Source organism: Spea bombifrons, chromosome 4 (genome assembly GCF_027358695.1).
Source record: "Spea bombifrons isolate aSpeBom1 chromosome 4, aSpeBom1.2.pri, whole genome shotgun sequence".
NCBI lineage: Eukaryota > Metazoa > Chordata > Amphibia > Anura > Pelobatidae > Spea > Spea bombifrons.
In genome coordinates this window covers 20,135,029-20,162,566 of record NC_071090.1, presented here as the reverse complement: position 1 = coordinate 20,162,566, position 27,538 = coordinate 20,135,029, and the positions used below count along the sequence as shown (strand labels likewise).

Below are 27,538 nucleotides of genomic sequence, written 5' to 3'. Positions count from 1 at the left end.
TGTATTGTCCTGTTTTGTGTATTTATGTAATGTATAATATATGTATTTATTTATTGTGCAAAATAAAAAAAATATAAAAAAATAAAGAAGAAACGTGCTATTATGGGCACAGGGTACCAGTTTACATGTGTTAGTCTGCAGTATGTGAAATGTATATGTGGTCACCCCATATGGCATGTATAGTCCTCAAAGCTGCAACACAGGGTGGAGCAGTATCAAGTAGAAACTGCTCTACTGGTTGTGTTGGCCATGAAGAGCTGTTCATAGCCTCTGGGTATAGCTTTTTTGAGTAGGAGGTTAGTTAGGAGAGGCATGGCTTCAGTGTGTTCCAAGGTGGCCACTTGTTACTGGCAATAGAGGTCTGTCCTGCAACATCAGAAATGAGGACCAGAGTGAAACCATAAAAAACCCAAATCAAACTTACCTGTTTGCAGCCACCTCGTAAATTACTGAAGCAAAGTACATATGATGTCATATTGCAGCTCTCCCCTTCAAGGGGTTGAAGTCCTCAATTGTTTAGTGAGCCAGTCTCCTGAGATCAGGGGATTCTCTGATCTCCTTAAATGACTCATGGTCACAACCGCCTTAAAAACAAGGATAGATAAAGTGTCCGTACGAGGAGACCATGTTCCATAAGAGGAGACCAGTGTCCGTACAAGGAGACCAGGTTCCATACGAGGAGACCAGTGTCCATAGCAGGGTCTGTGAAGGTCCATAGAACATCATTAAACTGTCCACCACAGACACCAGTAAATGTCCACTATGAGCAATGCCGGTGCCTACCCCTGCTTCAAAAGCGGCTAGCAACACACCTCATGCATCACTCTTTACCAACATACAAAAAATATTAGGAGCAATGCAGGTTTTTTCATAGTACTCTTCATAGTAGCCCTTTTGTGTCAAAAAGAATAAAGATATGTAGTAATCACAGGGAAAAGGACTGCAAGCCTCTGAGCCACCCATTTTCTCAGGTATATAAAATTTAATGATGTCCTACAACTTACTCTTTGTTGGCAGTCTCGTATTTAAAGTGCATTAGCAGGGGAGCGGTGTTGGTTTAACACTAGAAATCTCAATATATATCAAGCACTGGAAGTTCTGATATTAATACGCAAAATTATCAACTTTTTTAAGGTTATTTCACAGTGTGTCAGATTGTTTGCAGTACTCATATATATTGTGCAGCTCTTGGATACTTGGATTCATTCTAAATGAGCTAACGTTGGGCTTTAAATATTAACCCTTTAATAGGCCACAAAGATTCTCTTATAGTGACTTTCTAATCAAATGCTTAATATAACAGCCCATATGAAACCATTACTTTTCAGGAGGTAAATATATTCAACCTGTATTAAAGCAGGGATATCAAAAGTGATATACCAGTATGAAGACCCCCAACTGGGTTGCCAAATCGTATTGCGTGACTCTAGGATTTTTAGATTGACGTAAAAACGCTGAGTTCTCAGATGAAGCTGCAGGGCTTGTTGATGCTACAGTGAAAATAATGCATTTGCCCCTTTTCCCCACCTCAGCCTTTTCTATTTGCTGTGCCTGAGATGCGTTTGGCCGGACACTGAAAGAGTTAAAATGTAGAAAACACATTTTCTAGAATACTCGCTGCAACATACAGAACGTCGTCACATGATCTGAATTGCAGATCTTCCTTTAAGCTCTACACAAACAGCTCTCATATGATTTCCCTTTCAAGAGAGAAAGTCTCTTATTTGGCAAGTTTTACACTCTATCCCATAAGGAGTTAAAAAAAACCTTGTTTATAATGAAAACACCCAGACACGTGATCCAGGAAAGTTGTAGCGAAAGTGGAGTCATGTGAGGTGTGATCAGCCAATAACACTGAGTCTTGAAATACAAAGGGTAGTTTTGATTGGTCATGGTTTTGTCAATCACCTCCAAGTTGTTTCTGATTTCCAGCTCCTGGGAAGGATACTGCAGTCTGGAGGGAGGTTGGTGAGAACTGTTTTCAGGGGGAGGCGAGGGTCTACATGCTATGTGTGGGTGCATTATACACAGGAAGTATCTATTAACCCTTTCAGACTGACATGTTATAGGCTAGGTACCTGTGTCCTTATATGTATATATATAGAGAGAGAGAGAGCGCGAGCGAGCAGATGCTGTGGATGTGGATGTTATGAAACGTAATTTACAGAAGAAATCACTTGATGTGGGGAACATCTCCTATCCCACTACGTTGGGATTTATACCAATTCTAAAACCGACTCCTTGATATTCTGCAGGGATTCAACAATATTTTAGAATCCCAGCTATAATCCCTACTTGAATACAGGTGATTCACAATAGCCTTTGCTCATCATGGTGTTTTTTTTTATTTTTTATAAGGGCCATAGATAGTGAGTCGCTTTAACACAATTGTGATTGGCTCTTAAAGGGTTAATGTTTTGAAATGTTTCAGGGTGGTTTTTCTTTGGAGTTTCACCAGCAATGCTCGTCGTCCTCAGTCATCCTACTGCAGCGTTATTAAAGTATGAGCAGCAGTGGAAAGATTAACGTGTAAACTTATATTTCTGCTCAACGATTAACCTGAATGTACATCTTAAGAATGTGCAATGTAGAGGTATTCTAGATAAGAACGTACTTGTCATCGTTTACAAAGGCTGATCGAGGGTCAAAGAGTGGCATGTGACTTGGGAATCTCTTGACGTCAGGTCCTGTTTAATCATAAGACTGAAAGCGGCGGCAGGGAGCATATTATCATAATTTGTATGTTTACTAAATTTTCTATTAATATACATTTTTATGATGGGGTACTTTACAAATACATCACATTTAAGGACCATGTCCAGGAGCTTACAATCTGTCGATCTGACATTGATTCAAGGCTTACACAATAAAGGAAATCATTGGGACCTTTGTAGAAAGTGAATGCTCGACTAGCTTCTTTTGATTGATCTGGCCCCCGAGGTGTTATGGATCAAGGCATCAGTTGGTGCTTTGAACCTCTGCACATGGAAGAGTTAGCGTAGCAGCGTGGCCTGGATGAATATGAATACATAATACACTAGGTGGGCAGACTGACACAGATGGGCAAGTCTCAAAACACAGAAGTCCAGGTAGACTTCGAGCTGGCTCAAAATCAAACTCCTTCGATGGTGACTAACAAGTCTTGGTGGTTCCTTATGAATCCATAAGTACCATGTAGCAATGAATATCAATTGGTTCCTTCACATCTAGATGATGCTTCAAGTACAAAAAGCGCAAGACATGATGGGAATGTTATGATGCTTTTTCAACAAAGTATCCAAACTGAGTGCCTAGACATTGTGTCCATGTGCACGGTTATTGGTTTTGGACACGGATTGCCGTGATGGTCCTAAATCTTTCCGAAATCAATGGCATAGTTTTTAGGCGGCTGGATTGTTTGCTGTTTCTTCTCTCCCCATTAATTCTAAAGAAATTTATATATACATAAATATATAATTAGTGTTATTTTTTTTTCTTGGCCCCTTCTGGTTTCAAGTTTCCATCGGTGCTGGACTTTTATAATGTGGCCGCGTATGGTGCTATAAACACATGGCTGGATTCTATCAAGAATTATTGACAGCTATGAAATATAGCTATTTATTTAGAAAATGTTTTATCAGGTAGAATACAGACGTTTCCATCACTTGCAAGTATGTCCTACAGAGCATTTAGAAATATAGCAGTGTCGTTACAAGGTTTACGTGTGAAAGCAAATATTTACAAAGCAATAAAAAAGCATTCCGTTATTGCAGTGGGATTTTGGCACTAAGTACAAAGCGGTGTATATTTGCAGGCATCTGAAACTGGTAGAAGACTTGAGGTCTACTGGAAGGTAATTCTACATTTTAGGAGCTCTGTAGGAGAAGGTGGCCTGAGCTGCCTCCTCATAACCAAAACTAAGTTGTTGGGAGGCAGCCCAGAGGTTATAGGAAGTGTGGAGAACTGGGGTAAACTGCGCAGTTTACCTAGGGGTGAAGCGTACATCTGGATTTAAGCAGTATCCAGGTTAGTTATTTTACCCTATCATAGTGATGGCTTCTGTAATCACACTGGAGAACCAAGAGGAATGGAGAGTTTCCTCAGTGTCAGGTTTTTCAAGGTTAAGTTATTAGATTTCCCTTTAGAAGCATTATGTTCCTGTTTTGAATACTGTTAATTTCTATATGCCTGCCTGCCTGCCTGCCGGATTTTGCTCCCTAAACAAATGCGTTGTATGATACCGACCATGATAAAAATGGTAAAAGTGGCTTGTTTGTGATTCCAGGGTGATAGAACACAACAGTAATTCTGTTCTTTTCCAAATTGTGTTTTTTTTGCTAATCTACAGTGTCTGCTTCTTCATAGAATTCAGTGGTAAGTTTATTATGGTACACAAGCCGTATTTATCTTAATCCTCTTTGTTTATATTGGAGCCACTTCCTCATAATGGAGTTGTTTGTCCTGCTTACTGTCACAGAGCAGGAAAACGGTTCAAATAAACCAGTTACAGGGTTGCTTAACGTTTTTTAAACAGAATGAAAGTTTGAATTAATTTTAATGCATATTGAGGAAGAAAAACTAAACCACAGAAATATGCATATTACAGCACAGGCCGATAGAATAACAAAGTTTCGGTTTTCTTAACCCCTTAAGGACAATGGGTGGTCCCTAAACCCATTGAAAATTATGCATTTTGAGCACGTACATGTACGGGCTTTGTCATTAAGGGGTTAATAATCTCCAATAGTTAATGTATCGTAGAAGCAGTCATATGGGGCGGTCGGTGCATATATAGTGTGGTAGAGTAATGCAATAGGAGGAAGGTACAGGTGTGCCAGAGCTCTTGAAAGTACTATAAAGACCTTCCTATTTGCCATATGACGATATACATTTTTGTACTTCAAGAGATTATTAAGGCATGAGTATTAACTTAAAACAAGACCTTTGGGACAGAAAGGTGCTAAGGACATGTATCTTCCTTGTGATAGCAGACAATGGGTTCGCATCACACAGTGTTCACGTAAGACTAAACAATTCTAACAATTTCACTACAGTCCATCTGTTGGGACTGTCTCTACAAATTAGGGATATTTAGAAACTATATTTAAGGGTCATAAAAAAAGTCATACGCGAAACTCAACAAAATTGCAGACCGTAACGTATTCTGTTAACTCCTATTCTTTTTCCCAATTACGGTCTTCTGTGCTAACTATCAACAGACATGGCTACTGCATTTCCCTCCGAGGCTAGCCTTTCCGAGGAGCTGACGTGTTCTGTGTGTTGTGAGCTGATGACTGACCCTGTGATGCTGGATTGCATGCACCACTTCTGCAGGGGATGCATCATGCGCTTCTGGAACACCTCACCAAGAGAACCTAGTTGCCCGCACTGCCGCAGGACAATACCCAACAAGTTTGTAAAGACTAACCATCTCCTGAAAAAGGTGGTTGATCTGGTCAAGAAGTGTAGCACCTCAGAGTATTACAATAAAATTCAGGTAGGTTTCTGTAGTGATGGGCCAGAGTCTTCACAAATGTACCGTATTTGCTCAATTATAAGATGATCCTGATTATAAGACGACCCCTCCAAAACTTGAATGTAAGACTACCCTATGAGAAGTTTTGCTAGTAAATATTAATTCTCACGTAAACTAGTTTTTCATATTTAATAAAAACTATGATTGAGAAAAATTATTTTTTTGTTTTTATTTTTTTATTATATTTTTATTTCTTGCTATAATGACCCACTTTTCTAGAAGCCCAATGACCCTTAACTAAATGAATTTAGTTAAGGTTTGCAATATCTGTGAAAAGTGGATATTTTATATTTTTTGTATCTTTGAATACTTGTGGTTCCTTTGTATTTTTCTAAATGGCCTATTTAAAAAAAATAATGTTCACTGATAAAATTTATCTGCTTTATACAGAATGATTTAAAGGAGATGTTAATGTCTCAGGAGGGTCAAGTGGAAACTTTGGTTCTGAAGAAAGAAGAGACAGAGAGGAAAATATGCCGTGTACAGGTAGTCGGGGGTGCCGTTTATTTTGTACCATAGGATACTTAAAAACATAGAATTTGATGGCAGGATGATTACCCCACCAAGTCTGCCCATTTTCCCTGCTTTAAAGTCTGGAACCAGTAGCTCTTTTGTTGCTGTTGAATTACATTTCCCATAACTAATAGCCTACATATCCCAGTCAAATATTGCATCAGTGGAAGGATGTTGTAGCCCCTCAACAACTGTTAAAGGCCTCCTATTCCTTATACTCTTCATGTATGAAATGTATGCGCAATAATATGGCCTTTGGACATGCCTCACAGCAGATATTTAGGTTTTTATAATTAAATTACCATTACACAGGAAACCGGCAATGACATTCGGCACCATATTGTTTCTGAATTCCGACACCTTCATGAAATTCTACGGAAAGAAGAAAAACAGTTATTGTCTTCCGTAGACGAGGAACAGGAGAAGACTCTAACCCAGCTGAGAGATATCGTGCACAAGCTGGAGAAGCAGATTGAAGCTCGAGCTGGAGAGATTTCTTTCATACAGGAAACTCTCACCAAGTCAGGCGACGCTTTCTTTGTCGAGGTACGTTGGTCACATGGTGAAATTAAGTGGCTGCGGCAGGAAATCTTCACATGCTGACATATATGTAATATTTTTTTTTCTGTTTGCAGGCAGAAGCTGTGAAGAGACGGTAGGTATCATATACAAATGCTGAAATCAAATATTTTTTTAGGAGGAAATTCTATCTGACACCCAACTTTTATGCTGTTTTATTATAATATTTAGGGAATTCTACCAAGCTGAAGTTTAATGAATTCACCCTGTCTGTATTCATTTATAAAGTAATGTTTCAATATTTATATTCCATATACCCAATACTGCTTGCTCTACATGGAAATCCTGGAGGGGGGCTGAATTGGTCAAATGGTTCTGATCTGCAATCAAATTTTATGTATGTTTCTATAATAGCTTCTATTCTGCTAAAATTGTTAGCTCTCTCATAGTATAGTTTGATTTTTTCATAGTGTTTTCAGTGGAGACATTGCTGGCCCAAGCATTGTATTGCTTATAGCAAGATAAACTAGAGATCTAATCTTTTTTAATGTATATTGACATATAGCGGTGTTACAACAATTTTAGGCTTTTATGTAAGCTTATACAAACAAATAAAACATTGTTTTTCATGTAAATTCTGCACATATGTTAATATACTATTCATTTAGTATACATGGTACTGGAAACCTAGTGCAGGCAACTGGTCCATAATTACCAATGTCTTTACATATTAGACAAACATGTCATGTTCAGTGACTTTAAAATGAGGCACTGTCACAGGATGCCACCTTTTGCCACAAGTCAGTTCATGAAATTTCTGTCCTGCTAGATCTGCCCAAGTCCACCGTAAGTGCTATTATGGTGAAGAGGAAGCTGCTCCAGCATGACTGTGCACCAGTACACAAATCAAACTCATCCAAAATCGGTGCCTGACCTCACAAATGCTCTTTTGGCTGAATGAGCACAAATCCCCACAGACACACTCCAAATTCTTGTGGAAGAAGTGGCGACTGGTATAAAAGGGGTGCTAACTCCATGTCAATGCCCATGGTTTTGGAATGGGATGTCTAACAAGCTTATATAGGTGTGGTGGTCAGGTGTCCACATTCTTTTGGTCATATAGTATATACATAATTTATGTTATGGATGCCCCCCAATATTTTTTTTGCCAGTATGGGTAGGCAATTTACTGTCCTTTGGTGAAATCTGATGGGTATTGGCAGAGGACGGAGACAACAGGAATATTTTTAATCATGTCTGTCTTGGCACTGATATTTCCTCTGTTAAAGTTTTTAATACCAGCTCTTAAACCAAATAAATCTAAAGCAAGGTTAGGACTATATTAAAACTATTTTGTCACATGCAGTGCTGGTCTTCTTAAGTGCAAATATTGTCAGTGGTTTTCATCTCCTGGCAACTACCCAATGTTTTCTTTACCGCTTACAACAAATCTTATTGTTTTGTGCTTTATCTTTTGTACCTTCTCTGTGCTTATGGGTGGCACAACTTGCTAGGTTTTTACCATCTGCTCAATTTAGGCCAGCTGTGAGTTTAGACTGTCCAGTCCTGGACAACTGTGACCTGTTCTACCACAAGCACAAAGGCCCCTTTCAATACATGGTGTGGAGAAGGATGCTTAAATCTATCCACCTTGGTGAGTTTTTATTCTGACTCAATATAGGTCATTCCGGCTTAACGCTACAAAATTGTCTTGTACAACTGACATTCTTCCCGTAGTGTTCCAGAGAGACAAAGTGTGAAGTAATGAAAGTGTATGATTTTGTTCAGTTCCAGAAGCTGTCACTTATGATAAATCCACAGCCCACCCAAGCCTTGTATTCTCTAGCGACCTGAGAAGCGTAACTGATGGAGACAAAACGAATGCTCTTCTGATAGGGGACAAATCTCGGAGGTTCCTGCAGTGCATCAATGTCCTTGGGTCTCAGGTTTACCACGGCGGAAACCATTATTGGGAGGTCTGGGTGGGAAACAAGACAAAGTGGGATTTGGGAGTGGCTTCAGATAATGTGGATCGTAAAGTCCGTGTCAAGCTGAATCCAAAGAATGGCTATTGGACAATACGCATGATTGACGTTTGCCACTATGTGGCAGCCACCGACCCATGGACTACTCTTAAAATAAATGGTCGTCTCAGGAAAATTGGGATATATTTGGATTGTGGGGGACAGGAAGTGATCTTTTATGATGCTGATAACATGGCACATTTGTTTACCTTCACTGATGTAAAGGCTGAGGCCTTCTGCCCTTTCTTTAGCACAGGTTTTCACGATGGTGATAGAAATTCTGAACCAATGAGGATATGCCACATAATACGATGAGCCTGTTAAAACTATTGGAAAGTCGATATTTTGTAGGTAACTAGATTAGGTTCCAACACTCTTCTAGCGTTCAGCTACACAACCAGAAGTCTTAGAAGAATTCTATAGTCGTATCTTTTAATCAGGATAGAGATGGTTGTTTCCATTCACTTATCAGAGATTTGGCACATCGTTTCTAATTCGGTTTGGTAGAAGCGCAGGTCTTGAGGTGGATTATTTGACCGCTTTGCAGCAGTATACAATCATGTCTGTAATTGTTTGTTATGGTATATGATACTTTCCTACTTTACCTTTTTGTAAAGTGACATTATTTTGCTTAAAAGGCAGGATCTTAAACCAAAATGCAGTATTGCTAGTTTATAAATGATAAATTGTAATCTCTGTATTTTATTTCCCCGTATCGTTATTTGGAGGAGTAATTTAAAGCAGAAATTTCCTAGAATCATATTTGCAGTACTGTTTCTTTTTCTTTATTTTTTTTTGTGGTCTGATATGTAATTTCAGTATTTTCTACCCATTACAATTGCACCGGTTAATATAAGAAATGATGGTTGTACTGTAATTTAAAAAAATATATTTTTAATTTAAAGAGGTGTTTATGGAGGAGGAGACAGAATGCACCGTGCACAGACTCTAAGACATGGGATATACGGTGTATGTGTGTATATAATATATACCGGTATGTGATTCTGGACCAATGTTTGTAGAGGAGTCTTGATTTTGTTTTTAAGGAGGTTAAAGTATGGGGAAATGGAATGAGATGAGTTGTCTGTTGTTCATTTCTTAATGTCTTATCCTTCTAAATTTCATCCCTAAAGATTATATTTTATTTGTTTATTTTTGTAGTGTATAGTGTGCTTTTGTTTAACACACTTTATGGTTTCTTTCTTATCATTTCACTTATTTAGTGTTTATATGATGTTTGAAATATTCCAGGTCAACAGGTTTCCATGAACCGTGAACAAATGTTTGCTTCTTATATAATATAATATACCTCTAGTTCTAATACTTTATATTCTATTATTGATCGATTTATTTTGTCCTAGAATAGGAGAAATGTACAATCTTTTTGTATTTCTTTTTTGTAATTAACATTTATAGATTAATCATATGAAACTTTAATAAACTGTATTTTTGTGTAATTTTATATTAAAATGATTTAAGGAATAAATGTTTGGCATTTTTATCACTGCTTTGGCAATACAAGGGTTACTAGTTTTACTTGGAATCTTGACACATAAAGTCAATCTGTCCCAACATTTTACCGTTCCATACAGGTTAAAATAGGCGATTTATATACACAATAACAAAACTCGCCTTAAATGAATTACACAGGGAAAGATACCTCAAATTCTCAAGATTTGTGCGAGCACAGACCTCTGTTATTTCCACTGAGGTATAGGAGTGAGGTATCACGCCACATCCTGGTGCTCAGAACACAGAATGCATGGGGCAAAGAACAATGCTAGCTCTTCAAAGTACGGTAGGTGCTCTGGGTCCTACTGCAAGGTACCAGTTTAAATTATTGAGGGCACCTGCTTACCAGTCAAGAGAGAAATTGATATGGTTTCAAAAGGAATCCTTACTTGTCCCCACAAAAAAACAAAAAGAACACACAACATATAATGTGTCTGTGTGTATGTACACTAAATGAAAAAGAGGAAAACAAAAGTTGAATAACCACACACAGAAAAAATACAAAAATTACTTTGGCCCAGTATGGCGTATAAAAATGTGTATCCCTTGGAAAAACAACACTCATGTATTGCTTTTTTTGTCGAATTTGAGACCTCTCTGTTATTGAAGCATATCACCAACAGAGGGAGATGTTGGCTTACAAGAGATTATAAAAGAAAGTCAGTCTATACATGAGCACACATATGACACAGGGCAGCATGTTCCCTTTCATAGCGTGTGTTTCCAGTATAAGTAACATGCTATGTAAATGCTACCCGATTCAAGGCATTAACAGCCTGAATATTCTTACCTGTCATTAAGGCAAGGATTAAGATATGTTTAAAAAAAGTTCTATTAATTTAAATCCAGTTTACATTTTTTTTTTTCGTTATTAGTTGAATGCTTGGCGGTGTTATTCTGTGCTGTTCATTAGGTTTGTTGGTTTTAAAATGCTGTTAAATGATATCAATTGATCACGTTTATATACATATGGCTGATCTGGAGATGCCAAAATGTGGATGCTTTTCTGTTTAGTTTAACCATTTAACCAAATGTGGATTTTTAGGTGTAAAAATAACCTTTTTTTGCAATATTAGCTCAGCTGTGTGATTTATAAAGGCAGACACTTAATAAAGGCAGACACTTGTCAGTAATGTAAAGTGGCGATACTTTTTACCGGGGCAAGATGCATTGCGTAGGAGTCTCACAAGCTTTTAAGAGCTTAGAGGCCCTTTCGGCCATTGCTCTCAGTCCTGCTTTTCTTTGTTATTCAAAATATATAATTTGCCTGTTCTTTAGGTATTTACATTTTGGTCTATACATTTTGGTAGTTCTTGTCGACTATGACCTCTTCCTCTGCTGAAATAAACTGCAATATTCCCTCTTCCCTGATAACGTTTATGCTGCAAACCATTAACCATATTATAAGTCCTTCTCTGAACCCTCTCTGGAATATTATCTATATCCTTCTGGAGATGGTCTATCCAGAACTGTACAAAGTCATAGCCACATCTGTCTTTGTCCTACTAATGATTCAAGGGTTTTGTGCAGTTGCTTGAAAATGTACTTGTTTAAATGCAGGGAGAAAGGTGCAGTTTTGTTAACTGTTTTTTTGGAATGTTTGGCGTTAAGGGCAGGTACCTCTGTTATCAATTCTTCAAAGTCTGGTCGGGGTTTCAGTACACGGAATGGTATCGCAGGCAAGCAATAATGGATAACACCCCAAGGAGGCATCGGTCATGCACATATACAGGATGTAGGGTCAGGAGACGGTAGAACAGGACAAATGACGGGAGATGCTGAGTTAATAGGTTTTGTTGGGTTTCATGTATTAAAAATTTCTATCACTGAAGCTATAAGCCAAAAGTTGCAACCACACATGACCAGCCTTGGCATCTGTTCCTTTGCTTGGATTGAAGAAGATCTGTAGGTGAAAGGAAAAGGACAGTAAATTATATGAGATCATTGAATCACTCTAGTCCACAACTTGTCCTTTTCTGTAAGTGACACGATGTGAAGAGACATAATGCTCGATCTGCATTTAATATATGAGACTTTCTTTGATGTATTCTTTTCCCAGTTGCGTGTGTAACAACCATTGTCCTAAATAAAAAGAATTTTTAAAAATACACTTGTATAGCTTAATTAAATGCTTGGGTGGAAAATGGAACCCTGCTTAAATCATGATTTTAACCAGAAATGTAATACACTAGAGCCATGCTGACTTTGACCATTAAAATCCAGCATTTGCATGAGAACTCTGGCACTTCGCTGTTATTTATACTGACATATCTGTAGCCAATTTTGCTCATGTTTATAATGCAAGCGTTGACATTTCCATGCCTTTAATTCTAATAAACATCGGAAAGGATGCAGGTTTTCTGTGAAGCATCAGGAGAAACCAATTGTCAGCTTCCTGCCCGCAGGACATGCAGGAGAAGAGGAAATGGCTGAGTGTCTTTTAGGTACTGAGTAAGCATTATACAGGAATTTCTTCACTTGGGAGGTCTAAAGGCCTACACGCACTGCATGTCCAACATATTGTATTGTTCGCGACTGAATTTATTCATCTTTATGGTTATTCTCCTAAATGCAAATCTAACAGAAATCACAATGGACAACATTTAAAAAAAATACAGTAATTCTGGTACAATCATAGCAATGAACAGAATGCACCCGGCGACTGCTCCACATTACTGCATGCTGTTTTACAGGAGTTAGAAAATTAAGAAGAAACAATAAAATGACAGGTGCTAAGGTTTGTTTGTTCATCATACTTAAGAGTGAAATTAATGTTTTGTGTAACTGGAAGAGGACCTTTAAAACAGCAACATGATCTTATGTAGTCAAGGTCCTAGATCCGCCTGATGTCAAAGGTTGCTTGTCTTGTATCTCCAGATGAACAAAGTATGTGAGAGAGCACAGTGCTGTTGAAAATCATTCAGCAAAACCATAAGATAAGGCACACTGGTGCATGTTGGCACAGAGGCGTTTTTTGTAATTTTTCAAGTCTTCATACACATAGGTGATTTTTGACAGAACTGAACATGTTTATAATGCCATAGTGAGATTTTCAATAGTAAAGGTCATCCTACATGTTTTACAAATGGATTTCATTTCTGACGGCAAAAAGCACCAATCATAAGTATTAATATGTTAACAACATAAAACCTAACGATGCCAACACACTGATAAAATGGCTTTTTAATAAAATAGCATTTTATAATTTATTCAGAGTTTATAAAAAAAACATATTTATTATTATAATTCATGCCTTATTCATGTTCTGTGTTAGGGAAATAGAATTGGTTGACGTAGTATGAGTTTTGCCTACAAGATTGAATGTACTACAAATTATCCCCCCTCTTTCTGCTGTAGTCCACAGCACATGCCTCTTCATATCATATGCACTTCTTATACTCTCCCTGTCTGATTCTCAACTTGAAAATTGAGGGGAATTATGAGGCCACTGTCAACCACAAGAAAGGTCTGACCCCCTAGTTGCAATTTTGGCAGAACTTCAGACTCTTCTTCACTAGTGAGTACCTGTGAGGGAAGGAAAGCTTGGTCCTCTGGCCTTGAGGTCAGGTTGCAAGGACCTCCGAGGTCGCTAAATGCCCCATGTCTGGGTGCAGTGCGGCCCCCAAAGAAAAGAAGAAGAGGACCTGGTGTCTATTGTGGCCTTATCTTCACGTTTTTGGCACTAGGAGCATCTTTTTTTAGTGGAGTCACTGAACTTTGGATTTCAAGATAAAAAAAACTTCAGACTTTTACACGAGGCCATTTACACGAGGCCATTTTTTCCATAAAACCTATACATTTCACATATTGCCAATCAACTCAACTAAAGTGCCGACTTCCACTAAAAGTATTCTGTCTTATCTGCCAAAATATCTACAAGTACAATGAAGCTATGGGCAAGCAAATCAAGCGAGATCATGATATGCCATTTTAAGACACATGGTGGTCTGAAGTAAAAGAACAAAGAACGAATGTAAAGTTATAAGGCGAGAATCAGTTGAAGCAAAGGAAATCATACAGATAGGGGAGTTGAAAGGCTTATCATCTAGAATATTTGTGCCCATCATTGGAAACATTTCTATAGAATTGTTGCCTCACACTACTTAAAAAAAGATCAAGAAAGCTGTCCATTTATATTCTTTATATATATATTCCTATACGGTCGCCAAAGATATAAAATAACCAAGGATATCAAGCAAACCATGTGATTTTTGCTATATGGGTCAAAATATCTATTTGGACCATAAACCAAAATCTTCAAACAGCAAAATGCTTCTCATTAAATACAGTGGATGTCCCTTATTTTACTGGATAAACATGTAATCTTGAAATTGTTTTTATTAGATGAAATGTTTTCAAAAATATTGTGCTATTTTCTTTTTTTTAAAACACAGTTTAGCATAATATAATATTCTCGGGCATATTAACGATGTGTGTGTGTTCTATCACTTGGTTTGACCCCGAGCCCCAGGGTAAAGCACCGCTTGCCTGAATCTCCGGGACACCTACCACTTTCCATGAGAAAGGGAGCATGTTGGGCCATGCCTACTCCATGCTCATTTCCTCCTCCTACTCCTTGATAATTTAAGGGTGTCCATGCCTAGTCCTACCTCCATGTTAAACCTCTGACTTTGGCCTTTGCTTTGAAGTATGCTTATCATGGTGTTTGCACCAAATATCACATGACAACTGTAGCCTCCAGGTTGGCAGATATGGCACTATATTTTATGCTCAAGGTCATTTTCTTACATGGGATTTCACCTTTAAGATTTTTTGGTACCTCAGTTGAAAGCACATGTTAGCAGCCATAGTGAGCCCATTGTCAGAAAACAGAGATATTTTATTTTAAAAAAAAACTACTGTGACACATAACATGTTTTCAAGAAGAAGAAGAAACCCATAAAAATGACATCTATATTTGTCATACTCAAAATTGACATATCCTCTGTTTTACGGAGACCTTTTCACATTAACTTCCTCTTTTCCCCGCGCATACTTCCTTCTTTGCATATTTTTACTGCCATTTCTCTTTTCTGATTCACCATCTTTATAGACTAACAAACATGGAGATTTGAGATTCTATTCACTAAACTTTAACTGAATTGAGAATTCCAGGGTGTCACGGTCTCTCTCTTCCTTGCATTTAACGTTTTCAGTGCCGCAGTGTGTGTGGTCATTTAACGTTTTAAGTACTGTGTGTGTGTGATCTCTTAACCTTTTCAGTGTCCCCGTGAAATACAACCATGTATGTGATATTTTTACCTTTTCAGTACTGCAGTGAAAAATGTACATGTGTGTGATCATTTAACCTTTTCAGTGCTGGAGTGCAAAGTTTCCATGTGGGGAGCTTTTACCACATAGATTAAGTGAAGTCTAGTCAGGAAAGAGTGTTTCTTACGGGTGGTAAAGTATGTTGAAGAGAAATGCATTGCTCACACCATTTACATAATAAATACACGCTAGATTTGTAAAATGTGCTTTTGGCATATGAATTCAGATGCAATTTTACAGAAGGAAGGTCAGATGAGAGGTAATACAGTTTAGTGTGTGTGTGTGTGTGGCTGAGTTGCACCAGTGTAGGTGAGAGTGGTCCATATGAGTATGTGTGAGTGTGGCTGAGAGAGGTCAGTGTGAGTGTGTGTCCTATTAAGAGGTTGTAGGGTATTATGACGATGTTGGGGCCAAGATGGTTGTGGGGTATTTATTTGAGGCAGAAAAACTTTTTTTGTGGAGCTTAACACCATATTTATGTGCTCCACTTTAAAGGAACTATAAAAGTTGGGGTTGATGTTCAATTGTTTCCAATTGTCTGGTCCTGCTACATATTAAAATCAGTTATAGATGAATACATTAGAAACACACACATATATGCAAATATACATCTTACTCAGTTAATCACTAAAATCTATTTAGAGGTTAGAAAAAATGTATATACCGTGTATACTCTCAGAAAAGCTCATTCACAGATAAGCTTTCCACGAAATGTCAACCAAAATACCATGAAAAATGTGTTACACACAATACCAGCTCAGGAACATTATAAGCAATGTTATTACCATGTTTTATTTATATAGATTTTTAACCTTTTTCTGTTTAATTGTTACAGTGATATTTAGAATCCTGTGGTTTTAGTCTTTGGTTAAAATAAACTGACTTTCAGTAGTGATTCACCCTGAACTAGTCTCCATGACAGTGATTTAGGAAATTATTATTATTTTTTTTATTATTATCTTTTATTTATATAGCGCCAACTATTTACGTAGTGTTTCTTACAATACATGTATTCAAGGGGTATGACAAGACGAGAATTGACAGACTAAGACAAACCAATACATTTGAAAAGCTATTAAGTCAGAGTCAGTAATATGAGACAAATAGACTGCAATTCATTGACACTAGACACTAACACACAAACACACACTCACACTTACTTACCCAGGCACTCACACTAACACAGCCAGTCACTCTCATAAGCACTCAGACACTAACACACACCCAGACACACACTAGCATACCCAAACACACACACTCGCTTACATACCATCTGAAGCCCTTGGCCTGTCTTCCATGCAACACATAGTGTGAGGAACCATGTTACTACTGCAAGGTCATGTAACCTTGCTCAACCATAACTACTCCTATAGCATACCTCTGCCTTTCCCATTGCCCCCCATCACAGATCTGGCCATGTAAGCCAAGTTTTCGAACCGTGAGTATATATGGTATATAACATGTGACATATGACTATATATATTGTCACCCCCTGCCATGGACAGAGCATGAAAGGGATCCAATGAACTTATTTGCAATTTTATTCTTAATCTTTCTTCTGGCAACACTTGGAATTACACAAAATCTGGTGATACAATGGTTCAGCTTTTTTTTTTTAAAGCAAGCAGCTGTCAGCGCTCTGACACATTTACCAATCCGCTCTGTCGTTCTTTTGTCCAAGGACCTTGGCTCAGATGACTGCGTAAGTCATCCACAGACATGCAGATGATCTACAGAGAAAAGAATGCTCAACAAGGTTAATTGTGCATAACAAAACTATCTTTTCAAAGAATAGTACAATAAGCCCAAAGTAATATTTATTCAGGATATCTGGGGTGATAAGAATAACAATGTTATTGGCGTTTGACTTCAATGAATAGTCAACATGTAGCTTTGAATTCTAGCACTACTAGGAAAGAAAATATAGCAGTATGATACTTAAAGGAGCACTCCAGTAATCATGTAGACTTTAAGTCATGTGAAAGCTGAATGTCCCTTTTAAATAACCATTTTGTTCACCTCAAACATGCACCAAGGGATTCTGCAGAATCCACCATACCCATCCCCAGCTTCTTAGCGTGCGGGGGGGGGGTTTGTTCTGCTTGCCCATGCACATGTGTGCTGTGCTCACTGACAGACATTTACAGCTGTGCATCGTGCAAGGGGACCCCTCCACGTGCAAACAAAGGGATCCCATTTATTTAAATGGCTTTCCTGCCACTGATTTTCTGCTATAATTAGCCACAATTGGTGAGAAATCACCATGAAGGGGGTGGTGCGCTACAATAGACGAGGGACTGTAGCTTAAATTGCTGAAACAATTAATGGTGATTCTGATAGAAATGTGTCAGAATGCACAGCGCATCACAGGTTTTTGTGTCAGTCAGGGTGACAATGATGAGCCCTGTCCATTGCTGAAAGTAGCTACAAAGGCACATGAGCATAAGAACTAGACCACAGAGCAATGGAAGAAGGTGGCCTGGTCTGATGAATCACGTTTTCTTTTACATCAAGTGGATGTATCCATTGAGGCCCCACCTCGCAACTTATAGGACCGAAAACAATATTAGGCAGGTGGTCATAATATTATGGCTGATCGGTGTATATGGCCATATATTGCTTAGCCCGCCACTACATCAAAGTACCCCAAGTTCGAAGATTCCTTTCTCTAATTTTTCATGGCTATATTTCTTACCAAGGAGCTCAATCAGTGGGACTACACTGCATTTTTACCCACATAAGACTGGTTGCTGCTAGAATAGTAATGACCAATAAGTACACAAAACAAAGCAAGAATTCACCGTACCCAGTAAATACCATCTAATGCATACATTTTGGGGATTCCGTCACACTATATGGCCATATATTGCTTAGCTCACCAAAGTCAAAGTACCCCAAATTTGGTGACAAGTATATTTCTTACCGATGGATTGATAATTGGTGGGGCTTCATGGATCACAATACTGTCCCTTTAAATAGAAAGTATCACTGTCACAGCTATAGTTTGTGTTTTTTGTTTATCAATAAGAGTAATTTTTGTTTTAACGTAGAAAGCTAAATATATCAAAACTAGTATTATATGATCAGTTTCCTATGTTGAAGTTCTCTACCTTCTCCTCATCCAGCCATTACAAAGACTACCAGAACCAATCAACAGCAATCAGCAACTTCACAACAGGGGAGCAAAAACTTAATGTGGAGGAATGAACAATCAAAAGTCAGATTTCGAAAATGTACTTTAAGTGCCTTTAACCATAAATATTATTATATGAGCATTGAATAATACATTTCCTTTAAACCTGCAGCTACAGCACAAAAATATGCAATATGTGCTTTTCTATGTACTATGCACAACTAAACTAAAGGCACGATTCCTTAGCAAACCCCTAAGCTCCAATCACAAAAAGTGGAGCTGCAGAGAACTGCTTCCTGATAAGTTAAACAAAACAACAAAAATATGAAATCATAAGAGTACCCTATACTTACAAAAGAAATATCTCGGGCTTACAAAGACCCCACGCAAAATTGTAATAAATCTAAATGTACCCTACCCTGTAGAAATCTTGAATTTAAAAAGCCCCTTTGCTGCCCACCAATCAAAACGCATTAAAACATTAATATAAATTGTACATTGTGTAAGGGAGTGGATATTGCTTAACTGGGTTTCTTATTAGCAAAGGAAAAAGATAAAGATAATATGCAAAATGAAAAAGTTCCCAATTGGATATTTTATTCTTAATATTTGTGTTTTATGTATAAATATGTTTTCAAAAGAAAGCCCTGCTTGTCCTGAAAACAAATATCGTTTGTGTGTGTCCACAATAATTGTTCTGGTCCTGGAAGTGTAAAATAACCCTGGTACGTTATGGGTTAGTACCGTACAGTAAAATATAGGGTGGCCCTCGTTGTGGTTACTTTGCAAAATAGTATGCATAGCTCACTTCATAAAATGAAAATATTACTCCAAATTATTTTATAAATTGTTCCAGATTTGGGATAAGAGCTTTACCCATCTGTGAAATTTGCAAACCATTATAAAGTCATATATATATATAGCCTGGTTATTTTCTCCCTGACTACACAATAATTTATCATGTATATTTCTTAGATCAAAGGCTATCATTTTAACTTTAATTATGTACAAAATCACAAAAGGGACAGTTATTGATTGATTTTGCATGTACTTTATAAAAAAAATCCTTATAATTTCCTTATGTTTCTATGTCGTGTTTGCTTGGAAAGTGGTTTTAAAACTATGCAGAGCTGCCAATGGTTTTACCAATGTGGGTACCATTGATGGCTGACATAGACGGGGCCAACAGGATGGTCAAGGTACCCAAAGGTTTGCTGTGCATATACTTACACCCAGAACAGCTGTCATTGTAAAAGGCGAAGCCTTCCTTGTGATCCCCATTGTAGTGCTTGTTTATTCAGTACCAATCAAGCCATATTAATGAAATGTGTTATTTCGGAATGAAGACTCTTTAAGTAAGTAGCCTCCCCTGGGAAGTTCCCAGGTATGCATATGTGGATGTTGTGTATTTCTGTGTCACTCTTTGCCCACATTCTATTAATCTTTTTCTCAATTTTTTATATAACAACAGTTTAGGAATTTTTTATTAACGTAATACTAGGCTGACAATTCAATAATTATCTATATTGCATTTGATTGAATTTGAGCATGTTAAAGCTAAATACCGGGTTCATTTTTTATTATGAATATTATCTTTTATTTATATAGCTCCAACGATTTATGCAGCACTTAATACAATACATATATTCAAGGGGTATGACGAGATGAGAATTGGCAGACTAAGACAAACCGATACATTAGGTGGAGAGAGCCCTGCTCGCAAGCTTACAATCTTTGGGGAATGGGGTGAAGACAAACATAAGGCACAGAGAAACATATAACATACATTTAGGCTGGAGAAGAAATCAGGGGCAAAACTCCCAGTACGGGGACTGTCTCCTGAAAACAGGGAAATTAGGTCACCGTATCAGTGGCATTGTATCATTTCTCATTGTGGCCCAAACCACCAGACTCCCCACTAAACTACTAGTCTCTTTCTCACATTTCCCCCTTCTCGTTACTGCCCTAAACATATGCACCAGTACACTTAAGTGAAAACAATGGCGATCCCCGACAAAACTAATGAAAAGGAATGCCAAAAGTTTCTAAAATTTATTAGGATTTGTTCATTCATTGCCACGTGTAGCTGCCACCATTATGAGCCATTTTGGCGCCATTGCAAGCCGTTTTGGTACTCCTTTATGAATTAAAGTGGGGAGACAGGGGGCGATCTCATTGATTGTTATGGCTGTGACTGATGGGTCCAACAACCTGTGGGAGTTTTTCACTCTGGCCAAACAGCATTTACAAGGATAAGGGTCAAGCATTAGATATATAGTGTTGCCCATTTGCATTACTAGCCAAACCTCTAATTTATGGACATGTAACTTTTTAAATGTTTTTATCATATTATATATTATTCTTCTTTAATAACTAAATATTGTTGACAAAACCTGGCATTGGGGAAAGTCAGTCCTAATCTACCGAGCAGCATGTGCCTATCATCAGCCAGTGTCTGCCTGCCCAGGTCCAGTACCTTACTACTACTGCTGCTGATGCACCCCTTTGACCGTCCTTACTTTGGGGAACCTATTTTTTAAAATTTCTATAATGAAAGGTGAGTCCAGAACGTGTCAGGGATATCCCCCTTTGAGAAGCCCCCCCCCCGAATGTCATTCTGAATCAAAAAAGGCCCCCTAATTTCGTCTGACCCTAAAAGCCAGAAAATAAATTTGTTGCACAAAATGAAACAAAAATGTCTTCCGAATCGATTTTGCTTCCCGTGCACAAGTCCAATGATTAGTTTTACTTAACTTTCTCTGCCTCTAGTGGAGTACTGAGCAGCCTTTTTATACCATTACCAATGTATGGCTAAATAGATTGCAAGCTGTTTGAGCCAGATTGCATGCAATTTCTTATGAAAAGGCTAAGTAATAATTTCCTGTTGTTTCCTGAAATATGAAATTGATGAGAGAGGCATCTGTAAGCTCCTGATGGTGGTTTACCCATTATACCCTGTTTAGACCTGGTGATTATTGTCCACAACTTATATATATTTTAGATAAGTGCAAACTTCAAGGCGTGTATGAGATTTAAAGTAGCCTTCTGTGCTGCAGTATTTCAGTTTTTGTTTCTGATTCACATTCCTTCCTATACTCTCTGCGCTGACCTGATACATAATCTCTGGCCTTTTACCACCCACATACAAGTGACTGTCTGTCTTTAACTTCAAAACTCCTTTTATAAGTTTAACAATTGAATAAAACCCCATCTCCTGGGCTCTTTCCACTTTCTCACCTCTGAGATCCCACTAAATCTTTAAGACTTTTATTGCAAAGCTAAAACAGCTTTAAAAACATTGGTCCTTTCACAAACACATAGAAAAATATGCAAAACCCTAATAAATAAAAGAATCTCAAAGGAGTCTCCTTCGTAGGAATAATTAAATGCACATTAAATCACGCTGCCGCTATTTCGCAAAACCTTTGTTTAACAAAGAGTCAGTAACATCAACATTCCATAAATCATTATCCCAGTTTATCCAGTAAGTCTGTCTAATTCTATATACTTTAGTGATAGTTCATGCCATTGTAGCCAATATACCAGGTTTTATGAATGAACCCGACTAAGCCATTATCTACTTTTTTCAAACAGGAATTGATTCAGAATCTGGGGACATGATAGGACAGCGTTGTCAGTCCACTAGTGTACAGTATTGCTTTGCTGTGCATTTCATGATACGAGGCTGCCCTAGGTCAGGGGCAGCACCCCCAGCCTTCTCCACTGCACCACCATCATATCTCTGAATACCTGGATATGATGTAATCTTTGCCTTTTAAGCATACTGTGCAGAATTACACTACAGTACTGTGCAAACGTTTTAGGCGGGTGAGGTCGTTGTCATGCTGCAGAATACATTTGGGGAAATCAGAAGCCTCCTTGATGGTATTGCATGATGGATAATTAGCTGCCTGTACCTCTCAGCATTGAGGAGATCAATCATTTTGACCAAATCCCCAACTCCATTTGCAGAAATGCAGCCCCAAACTTGTAAGGAACTTCACCCATGCTTCACTGTTGCCAGAAAACACTAATTTTCATACAGCTCTACAGACTTTCGGCAAAGAAACTGCCTTTTGCTACAGCCAAATATTTAAAATGTTCACTCATTAGTCCAGAGCACCCGCTGCCATTTTCTGCACCACAGTTACTGTTTTTGGTGAAGAGTTGAGTTGCTTAGCATTGTTTTCACATCAGAGGTATGGCTTTTTGTCCACAAGTCTTCCATGAAGACCACTTCTGATCAGACTTCTACGTACAGTAGATGGGTGTATTAGGGTCCCGCTGTTTTCTGCCAATGCGGAGCTGATGGCGCTGATGGACATTTGATTGTTAAGGGAGGTAAGCCTGATGTATCTTTAATCTGCTGCAGTGTTTCCTTGGCCGACCACTGTGTTTACAGTCCTCAACATTGCCAGTTTCTTTGTGCTTCTTCAAAAGTGCTTGAACAGAACTCCTGGAAACCCCTGCCTGCCTTGAAATTTCTGCCTGGGATATTGCTGATGCAGTATAACTACCTTATGTCTTGCCATGGTGGAGGCCTTCTGCAACCTCATCTTGTTAGTGAACTTGGCAGTTCCTCATCCAGTTTTATTCCTCCTACACAGCTGTTTCTGTTTCAGTTGATGGTTGTGTTTCAGCCTACATATTAAACTGATGATCGTTGGCCAAACCTAACTATATGCCTACAAAATCCCTGACTTTCTGCACGTCAGAAACAATTCACAACTATTTTTGAAAGCATTGTTACTTTACAGTAAAGTTCACACCTGCCTAAAACATTTGTACAGTACTATAGGTAGGCTGTGCCAACTTAGCACAGTACTCCATAGTCTCAATGGATCAGTTGGCGTGATCGGTGATCTCCCGTTTAACAGGCCCATTAAGCAGTACCACTACAGGGAGCCTGATATAGCTTATGGTTATGCAGCAGAGGAGGTTCTCATCCACCTGGACCTGCTGCTCTAGGACTACTTTACCAGATGTGGAGGCAAATGACAATATCGACATAAATACACCACTTTAGATTGGTTTTCTAACTCCAGTTTCTCTTACGTCTTGTCATTACTGCTCCTTTCAGCTAGCTTGTGAAGGTGTCTGACATGCTAAAGTTTTCTTGACATTTTCTTTAATGTGGATACTAAATGTAAACTAACTTTTACTCGTTATTGTATTGTTGAGCCTTTAGGATAAGAGAAATTGGGGATATTAACATTGGAGACAGGAGAATAATGGCTTCTACAGATTTTCCAGTAAGAAGTTATTTATTACAGAAACTTCCATTTCCTTTCTGGCTGATGTTCGCTTATCATGCTTGAACACAGATGATGTCCTGAGAGATATTTGGACTGAAGACCATGTAGTATGTGCAGCACAAACTATGTTTAATTAATTTCATTCAAGTGGTGTGTCCATCATCCAGAGGCTGCTTCCATACGGAATCCGGACAGCAGATTAGGTGGGGGAACTTGTTGCAATTTTAATAGAGGAGAGGCTGGCAAAATTCTTTCACAAACCATTTTTGCCAGGTTACTTGCTGGGTCTAAAGGGAAGTGGGGCTAATTGCAGTGACATCTAAGGGAACGCACAGCAATGAACTGCTGAAAACGCTGGTCATTCCCACAATCATAAAACAGTTGGGAACCTAACATGTAGAGAGCCAAACTATACTGTAATAGACCTTAGGAAGGGTAGCATGTGTGGTAGCATAGCTGTAGCCAGAGATATTGGTGCCTGGGACAAGGTCAGGTGTTGCCCCCCAGGCTGATGTCACATCTGTTTTTAGGAGGGAAGGAGATGAAGGAGCATAGCTGCCAGGCACCTCAAACCTGTCCCTCACTTAGCGGCACTTAGTGAAGTTATGGTAGTATGCGTTAGTGTTTAGTCTTTGCAGGGCTCTACAATACATGTTAATGCCATTGATTTTTTGATTGGATGACTAAAATAATCGATCAAAGTGGTGCAGTAGACATTGCATTTCTAGATTTCAGTAAGGCTTTTCACGCTGTCCCCACATAGAATGCTTATTAATAAACTGCAATCTCTGAATATACAGTAGATCCCAATATCGTTGAATGGATTAGGCAGTAACAGACAACAGAGGATTGTAGTCAATTTCGTATATTCGGCGTAAGGTCTTGTTACTATTGGGGTACCTCTCTTTTATATTTTTATTAGAGATATTGCAGAAGGTCTTGATGGAAAGATATGTCTTTTTGCTGATAGCATAAAGATTTGCAACATGGTTGATGTTCCTGGAGGGAAAAGCCAAATGGCAAATGATTTAGGTAAACTGGAAAAATGGACAGAGCTGTGGCAACTGACGTTAAATTTGGATTAGTGTAAAATAATGCATCTAGGGCATAAACTATTTAAAACTATGCTAACCTCAACATCTGAGGAAAGGGATTTAAGGGTGTAATTATTTCAGAGAACTTAAGGGTAGGTAGACAATGCAATAGATCAGCAGGAAATGTTAGCAGAATGCTTGGTTGTATAGGGAGATGCATTAGCAGTAGATAGAGGAAAATGCTCATGCCGTTGCACAGAGCAAACAGAAAGATATAGACATGTGAGAGAGAGTTCAGAGAAGGTCTACTAAAATGGTCCATGGGTTGCAGGATAAAACTTTCCAGGGAAGGTTTAAGGATCTTAACATATATAACCTGGAAGAAAGACGTGACAGGGGGGGCATGATAAAAACTTTTAAATACTTAAAGGAAATCAACATGATAAAGGAAGAGAGTTTATTTAAAAGAAGAAATACTACCACAACAAGAGGGCATAGTCTTAAGCTAGGGGTGCAAATGTTTAAAAGAACTATCAGGAAATATTACTTTACTGAAGTGGTAGCGGATGCGTTGAATAGGCTTCTACTTTAATATAGTGAAGAAGTGTAAGCAAGCATGGGATAGACAAAAGGATAACCTGGATATAAATTAAAGAACCATTCAGATGGGCTGAATGGTTCTTATCTGCAGTCAATTTCTATATTTCTATGTTTAGAGTAGTTGATTGGTAACCACGACTGCTTTGAGATTTTTCACAGCATGTTTTTCAACTATCGAACCACAGACGAACAGGATGTCGCCGATCAAAGAACTGTTTGTTGTAATTGGTTTGTCTATATACCCAACGAAATACTTTATCATACAACTAATTACATATATCTGTATTTCATCTAGAATTTCCTGATACTGTGGCCAAGCTGAAAAATGAAAGATATCTCCTTGCTGAAAATTATTTTTTATGTTCCAAACAGCCGGCTCATTCTTTACAATCTATTTCTGTGGCAGCTAATGTCCTTTGTTACAAGAACATTTACTTTTGGCAGCAATAAGTACTTCAGATCATATTCTGGATTAGGTGATGTTTCACAAACGCCTAGTAATGCTTAGTATCCAACCACCTCCCCTTTTAAAGTATTGTTTAACATTGCAGTAGAGACCTCCTTTAAAATATTTTTCTTATAAAGATTCAATTCAAATGTTTACTTATCAGGTGGTGTCCAGTAGCAGATGACCAGGAACCCCTAGGCAGAGGCGGAGGCACAAGGGTGCAAAATAGAGATTGAGCAATAGCAGGGGCGTACCTAGAGTACTTGGCACCTGGGGCGGATCCTGTATGTGCCCACCCCACACACACTTTAAAACTGCATAGCTTCTATCATTATATACTGGCGCAGGCATTGATGGTGGTACAGCATAACTGTTATAATTATATATTGAGGCAGACATTGACGGTGGTACAGCAAAACTGTTATAATTATATACTGAGGCAGACATTGACGGTGGTACAGCAAAACTGTTATAATTATATACTGAGGCAGACATTGACGGGGGTACAGGATAACTACTATCATTATATACTGAGGCAAACATTGACGGTGGTCAATCCCTATCACTATACATTTAGCCAGACATTGACAATAATGCAGCATAACCCCTATCACTATATACTAAGCCAAACATTGATGTGGTGTAGGCCTACCACTTCAGTGTCTGGCTTAGTATATAGTAGGGATGCACCAAAATGAAAATTCTGGACCGAAACCGAAAATTCAGCATTCACTTGGCCAGAAAAAAGAAAAAATAACCACACTTTTATCAAAAGTAAGTAACAGACCAAAATTGGACAAAAAAAATCAATAACAATATTAATATATATATAGAGTAGAGGTTGTAGCCGTATTAGTCCAGTGGTGACAATATCAAATAACAGATGAAATAAGTATCTTGTGATAATACCTTTTTTATTGGACTAACAGAATTTTGGAACTACAAGCTTTTGGGAGCTCTTCTCCCTTTCTCAAGTCTAAAACATTTCTGAGCAAAATGACACATAGAATTCAATGTTGTGCGGCAGGGGAGGGGGCTTACTCCCAAGTAGTACCCTTGTAGGTACTCTAGATTGCTCTGATCAGTGTATATTGTGACTGGATGGTGAGCTCCCTCCAAGAAATGCCATTTTAATGGCTAGCAGCTGCCTGTCCCCCACGGCAAGTAAGCTCGCTGGCATATAAAAAGATAGATCCAGAATATAATACCTCACTATCACCTTTCTGTTGTGATAATGTAGCTTTTTAGATTGTGCACTCACCTTTTTTGATCTGCATATTTACAGGTTATGATCAAACCTTAGGGTTGAGCAGCCCCTCTTGTCACGCAGGTGCCTCATTAATGGTATCCAGGGAAGGGTTTTTTTTATTGCTTGAGAGTCTCTTTTGGGTTAAAAAGCAAAGCAGTCCCACTGATTCAGCTACTTGGCTATATAGTAACAGAGTCCTCAATATTTTCACCTTAGATATGTGTTTTTTGAATGCCATTTGCTGGGTATGCACTGAATTCTTGCTTCACCAGGAAGCAGATCTATTGGGCAGTCTTAAGAGTGATTGTGGTGGTAGTTTGTTAGATATGAAAGGGTAATATCCTTATAGTTAGGATTTATGATTTGTATCAATACATTAATGCATTTTCAATATTAGTCTCGCAGTGTACAAAATGTGTATGCACACTATGGCCACATTTATAAAATTCATAGCTGAAGTTAAGA

The 27,538-nt window shown here is 38.2% G+C and overlaps 2 protein-coding genes across 3 annotated transcripts in view; both read left to right on the top strand.

The window, feature by feature from the left end:
- CSF1R (colony stimulating factor 1 receptor) overlaps positions 1 to 27,538 on the top strand; it is a 209,624-nt gene that overhangs the window by 117,908 nt on the left and 64,178 nt on the right. The window lies entirely within an intron of this gene.
- Positions 4,880 to 6,774, top strand: LOC128491307 (E3 ubiquitin-protein ligase TRIM11-like). 2 transcript variants are annotated; one of them, XM_053463621.1, is made up of 4 exons: positions 4,880 to 5,476; positions 5,906 to 6,001; positions 6,341 to 6,574; positions 6,664 to 6,774. In XM_053463621.1, exons 1-4 carry the CDS (start codon positions 5,201 to 5,203, stop codon positions 6,685 to 6,687), a joined length of 630 nt encoding a protein of 209 aa, XP_053319596.1. In that variant the 5' UTR covers positions 4,880 to 5,200; the 3' UTR covers positions 6,688 to 6,774. The 2 variants fall into 2 exon arrangements, with proteins under 2 accessions (XP_053319596.1, XP_053319595.1); XM_053463620.1 differs by lacking the exon at positions 6,664 to 6,774 and having other exon boundaries at positions 6,341 to 6,640.